Below are 6,070 nucleotides of genomic sequence, written 5' to 3'. Positions count from 1 at the left end.
GGGCGCTCGCTGCGTGGCGCTCCCGGCCCGAGGAGGGCGCTCGCTGCGTGGCGCTCCCGGCCCGAGGAGGGCGCTCGCTGCGTGGCGCTCCCGGCCCGAGGAGGGCGCTCGCTGCGTGGCCCTCCCGGCCCGAGGAGGGCGCTCGCTGAGTGGCGCTCCCGGCCCGAGGAGGGCGCTCGCTGCGTGGCGCTCCCGGCCCGAGGAGGGCGCTCGCTGCGTGGCGCTCCCGGCCGGAAGCTCAAGACCGGAAAATCAATTGCTGAGTTGATGACCGAACGAAAATATCAACTTTGGGAGAAAAAGAGAGAGAGAAAGGTGATGGAGGGAGGCGGAGGGGTAGGGGGTAGGGGGGAGTGGGGGAGGGAGGCGGAGGGGTAGGGGGTAGGGGGGAGTGGGGGAGGGAGGCGGAGGGGTGGGGGATGGAGGATGGAGGGAGAGAGAGGCGGAGGGGGGAGGGAGAGGCAGGGGTTGGAGTCGGGGTTGGGGGAGGCTTGGGGGTGGGGGGGTTGGGGGAGGCTTGGGGGTGGGGGGGTTGGGGGAGGGTGAGGGAGTGAGGAGGCGGGAGCTCGGATGTTTGGGGGGTGGAGGGAGAGCCCGGGGGAATGGGAAATGGGGGAATGGGGGGGGAGCGGGACAGAGCAGAAGGGTGAAGAAGGGAGCGGGGTGGGGGGGGGAAGGGGAAGGAGGGAGCGGGGTGGGGGGGGGAAGGGGAAGGAGGGAGCGGGGTGGGGGGGGGAAGGGGAAGGAGGGAGCGGGGTGGGGGGGGAAGGGGAAGGAGGGAGCGGGGTGGGGGGGGGAAGGGGAAGGAGGGAGCGGGGTGGGGGGGGGGAAGGGGAAGGAGGGAGCGGGGTGGGGGGGGGAAGGGGAAGGAGGGAGCGGGGTGGGGGGGGAAGGAGGGAGCGGGGTGGGGGGGGGAAGGGGAAGGAGGGAGCGGGGTGGGGGGGGAAGGGGAAGGAGGGAGCGGGGTGGGGGGGGAAGGGGAAGGAGGGAGCGGGGTGGGGGGGGGAAGGGGAAGGAGGGAGCGGGGTGGGGGGGGAAGGAGGGAGCGGGGTGGGGGGGGGAAGGGGAAGGAGGGAGCGGGGTGGGGGAAGGAGGGAGCGGGGTGGGGGAAGGAGGGAGCGGGGTGGGGGAAGGAGGGAGCGGGGTGGGGGAAGGAGGGAGCGGGGGTGGGGGGGGGGAAGGAGGGAGCGGGGTGGGGGAGGGGAAGGAGGGAGCGGGGTGGGGGGGGGAAGGAGGGAGCGGGGTGGGGGGGGGAAGGAGGGAGCGGGGTGGGGGGGGGAAGGAGGGAGCGGGGTGGGGGGGGGAAGGAGGGAGCGGGGTGGGGAGGAGGGAGCGGGGTGGGGGAGGGGGAGGAGGGAGCGGGGTGGGGGAGGGGGAGGAGGGAGCGGGGTGGGGGAGGGGGAGGAGGGAGCGGGGTGGGGGAGGGGGAGGAGGGAGCGGGGTGGGGGGGGAAGGAGGGAGCGGGGTGGGGGAGGAGGGAGCGGGGTGGGGGGAGGGGGAGGAGGGAGCGGGGTGGGGGAGGAGGGAGCGGGGTGGGGGAGGGGGAGGAGGGAGCGGGGTGGGGGAGGGGGAGGAGGGAGCGGGGTGGGGGAGGGGGAGGAGGGAGCGGGGTGGGGGAGGGGGAGGAGGGAGCGGGGTGGGGGAGGAGGGAGCGGGGTGGGGGGGGGAAGGAGGGAGCGGGGTGGGGGGGGGGAAGGAGGGAGCGGGGTGGGGGGGGGGAAAGGAGGGAGCGGGGTGGGGGGGGGAAGGAGGGAGCGGGGTGGGGGGGGGAAGGAGGGAGCGGGGTGGGGGGGGAAGAAGGGAGCGGGGTGGGGGGGGGAAGAAGGGAGCGGGGTGGGGGGGAAGGGAAGAAGGGGAGCGGGGTGTGGGGGGGGGGAAGAAGGAGCGGGGGTGGGGGGGGGAAGAAGGGAGCGGGGTGGGGGGGAAGGGTAAGAAGGGAGCGGGGTGTGGGGGGGGGAAGAAGGGAGCGGGGTGTGGGGGGGGAAGAAGGGAGCGGGGTGTGGGGGGGGAAGAAGGGAGCGGGGTGTGGGGGGGGAAGAAGGGAGCGGGGGTGGGGAGGGAGCAATAGGGAAGTGGGTGTGGGGGAAGAGGGTGAGGGGAGTGTGAGCAATAGGTAAAGATGCTGTTAACACACATATCTGTACAGCATAGAGAAATAGCTTAAAGTTAGGTAGACTGGATATAGCCAGGCACATTGATAACCCACATTATGGAAACAACTGTGAGTTTAGTCACAAACATGGGACATAAGGTTCGATGCTGCTAACACAGCAATAATTAGGGATAATAAAAAGACTGCCTGTAATGTAGAGATAACATCAGAGATGTGATGTGCAGTGAAGCATACACCACATCCTGCAGGAATGTAAGAGGCCCAAGTTACAAAAAGTAAATGGTCTGCAAGATGTGTTGTTTTTACAACTAAGCATAAAAGGGGGAAGGGGTCACTGAGATAGTCGGGACAGCAGTGATTAAGTTGGCAAAGGATTGATTACCGCCAATCTGAACTGGACATGTAACAGTATTGGATAAGATGGATGAGTTTACTAATGCACTCTTGTGATAACAGAAGACATTGTTAGATGGGGATGGAAACTTGGGGCACCTCGAGCCAATAGGGGAATGACAACACATAGATGGGACAGGGACCACCAATTAGGGGAGAACAACACATTGCAAAGCCATTACAATGCTTGTAAAAAAGTATAAAAATGTGCTGCAAATCGATGTAAGGTGTGCCTATTTTGTTGGAACACCCGGTCTTGCAAGAACGTTAAATAAAAATCTTGCTCCTTCAGAACGTGACTTGACTAAATTGTTTGACTGTGAGCTGCGTTTCTCACAGGAGGGAGAGTGGGGAGGGTGAAGCAAAGTGGTGGGGGTGGGGGAGAGGGAGCGGGAAGGGGCGGGGGGGAGAGGGGAACTAGGGGATTGGGAGGAGAGCGGGAGCAGGTGGGCTCCAACTGTGGCCTGATTGCAGGGCCATCTTGCTGCCTGTCCTGGGCCCAGCAGCAAAAAGTCTGACAACACCAGGTTTTAGTCCAACCGATTTATTTGATAGTAAACTCTCTAGCTTTTGAGGTTTCCCTCTTCTTCAGGTGAATGGAGAGTTCTGATCTCAGACAGAGCATATAAAGCACAGACAGTTTACAGATTACTGATTAGAATGCGAATCTTTACACCTAACCTGCTGTTCAAGTCCTAAAGTGGCTGACAATGTGAGTGGAAGGAGCACTGATCACAGTTTAAAGAGATGTGTATTGTCTCCAGACAGTACAGTAAGTGAGGTTTTGCAAACCCAGGCAAGTCACGGGGGTTACAGATAGTGCGACATGAACCCAAGATCCCTGTTGAGACCGTCCTCATGTGTGCGGAACTTGGCTTTCTTGCAACTCGGCCAACGTTGTCTACCTGATACGTTGCAAGAAAGGATGTCCCGAAGCATGGTACATTGGGGAGACCATACAGACACTACAATAACGGATGAATGAACATTGCTCAACAATCACCAGGCAAGACTGTTCCCTTCCTGTTGGCGAACACTTCAGTGGTCACGGGCATTCAGCCTCTGACCTTCGGATAAGCATTCTCCAAGGCGGCCTTCACGACACACGACAGCGCAGAGTCGCTGAACAGAGACTGATAGCCAAGTTCCGCACACGTGAGGACAGTCTCAGCAGGGATCTTGGGTTCACGTCACACTATTTGTAACCCCCATAACTTGCCTGGGTTTGCAAAACCTCACTTACTGTACTGTCTGGAGACAATACGCATCTCTGTAACCTGTGATCACTGCTCCTTCCACTCACATTGTTGGCCACTTTAGGACTTGAACAGCAGGTTAGGTGTAAAGATTCGCAATCTAGAACTCTCCATTCACCTGAAGAAGAGGGAAACCTCGAAAGCTAGTGAGTTTACTATCAGATAAATCGGTCGGACTTGAACCTGGTGTTGTCAGACTTTTTATTGTGTTTACCCCAGTCCAATGCCGGCATATCCACATCATGCCCAGCAGCAGCATCAGGGATACCGGCTCTGGGCTGGGGAAGAAAAGGACATTCTGATTTGATTTATTATTGTCATGTACATTAACATATGGTGAAGTATTTTTCTTGTGCGCTATACAGAGAAAGCATCTGTATTTAGAGAAGGAACGAGAGAGTGCAGAATGTAGTGTTACAGTCATAGCTAGGGTGCAAAGGAAGATCAACTTAATATGAGCGAAGTCCATTCAAAAGTCTGACAGCAGCAGGGAAGAAGCTGCTCTTGAGTCAGTTGGTACGTCACCTCAGACTTTTGTATTTTTGTCCCGATAGAAGAAGGTGGAAGAGAGAATGTCCTGGGTGCGTGGGGTCCTTAGTTATGTTGGCTGCTTTGTTCAGGCTGCAGCAAGCGTAGACAGAATCAATGGATGGGAGGCTGGTTTGCATGATGGATTGGGCTATGTTCACGATCTTTTGTAGTTCCTTGCGGTCTTGGGCAGACCAGGAGCCATACCAAGCTGTGACACAACCAGACAGAATGTTTTCCGTGGTGCATCTATAAAAGTTAGTGAGAGTTGTAGGGAGAGGGAGAGTGGTTCTGGGGAGAGCACATTTCCCGATGATAAGTTTTTTTTATTCTTGGTTTTCAGCTGTGATTGAAATGACTGATCCTGACATCGGGGCCGTAATGGGATTCTCCGGGTTTGGTGAGTGGCTATTATGATATGAGTGGGAGGCATCTGTGTGGGATGGTGAGAGTGAGTAAAAATTCTGAAACTGGTATGGGAGTAACATATTTCCATGGATAGAAGATTGGCTAGCTAATAGAATGACGTGGAGATGCCAGCTCATGCTGCCAAATAAGCCTGTTGGACTTTAACCTGATGTTGTGTGATTTCTTACTAGCTCATACGAAGCAGAGAGCAGGAGCAGACATAAATGCGTCTATTTCAGGTTGACAAGATGTCATGAGTGGCGTACCACAGGGATCATAGAAACATAGAAAAGTGGAACAGGAAGTTGCCATTTGATTGTTTGAGCTTGCACCAACATTCATTAGGGTCAATTACTTGGGGGCATAGAGTCCGAGATGTTCACAGCATCAAAACAGGCTGTTTGGCCCAACTTGTCCCATGCTACCTTTTTTATAACTTGGAGTTCAGTTACGAGTGGTGTGCCTCAGGGATCTGTTTTGGGGCCACTGCTGTTTGTAATTTTTATTAATGATCTGGATGAGGGTATAGTTGGGTGGATTAGTAAATTTGCTGATGACACCAAAGTCGGAGGTGTGGTAGATTGTGAGGAAGGGTGTCTTAGTTTACAGGGGGACTTGGACAAGTTGCAGAGCTGGGCCAAGAGGTGGCGGATGGAGTTTAATGCGGAAAAGTGTGAGGTAATTCACTTTGGCAGGAATAACAGATGTGTTGAGTATAGGGCTAACGGGAGGACTTTGAATAGTGTGGATGAGCAGAGGGATCTAGGTGTATGTGTACATAGATCCCTGAAAGTTGGGAATCAAGTAGATAAGGTTGTTAAGAAGGCATACGGTGTCTTGGCGTTTATTGGTAGGGGGATTGAATTTAGGAGCCGCAGCGTCATGTTGCAACTGTACAAGACTCTGGTGCGGCCGCACTTGGAGTATTGTGTGCAGTTCTGGTCCCCACATTACAGGAAGGATGTGGAGGCTTTGGAGAGGGTGCAGAGGAGGTTTACCAGGATGTTGCCTGGTATGGAGGGGAGGTCCTATGAGGAGAGGCTGAGGGATTTGGGGTTGTTTTCGTTAGAAAGAAGGCGGCTAAGAGGAGACCTTATTGAAACATATAAGATGATTAGAGGTTTAGATAGGGTGGACAGTGATAGCCTTTTTCCTTTGATGGAGAAAGCTCGCACGAGGGGGCATAGCTTTAAATTAAGGGGTGGTATTTATAGGACGGATGTCAGGGGTAGGTTCTTTACCCAGAGGGTGGTGAGGGATTGGAACGCCCTGCCTGCTGCAGTTGTAAATGCGCCTAGTTTGGGGGCGTTTAAGAGATCCGTGGATAGGTTTATGGATGGAAAGGGTTTGGTTTAGGTTAGAGGGTCATTGC

General features: G+C 56.2%; 1 protein-coding gene across 5 annotated transcripts in view; it reads left to right on the top strand.

Annotated features, from left to right (window-relative positions):
* The first annotated feature begins 230 nt into the window (after positions 1-230).
* The window catches only part of wdr70 (WD repeat domain 70), a 190,032-nt gene continuing 184,192 nt past the window's right edge, over positions 231-6,070 (top strand). The window contains exons 1-2 of one of the 5 annotated variants that reach the window (XM_080183355.1): positions 231-315; positions 4,634-4,690. In XM_080183355.1, the coding sequence (XP_080039481.1) occupies positions 4,645-4,690 (46 nt within the window). In that variant the 5' untranslated portion in view covers positions 231-315; positions 4,634-4,644. Of the gene's footprint in view, positions 316-2,342; positions 2,366-4,039; positions 4,279-4,494; positions 4,548-4,633; positions 4,691-6,070 lie in introns of those variants that run through there. The other 4 variants (XM_080183359.1, XM_080183358.1, XM_080183356.1 and 1 more) reach the window with 4 other exon arrangements.

The sequence above is a fragment of the Carcharhinus amblyrhynchos genome, unplaced genomic scaffold (genome assembly GCF_965287045.1).
Source record: "Carcharhinus amblyrhynchos unplaced genomic scaffold, sCarAmb.v2.hapA chromosome_265, whole genome shotgun sequence".
NCBI lineage: Eukaryota > Metazoa > Chordata > Chondrichthyes > Carcharhiniformes > Carcharhinidae > Carcharhinus > Carcharhinus amblyrhynchos.
The sequence above is the reverse complement of the archived record's forward strand: the minus strand, read 5'-3'. Positions and strand labels throughout refer to the sequence as shown.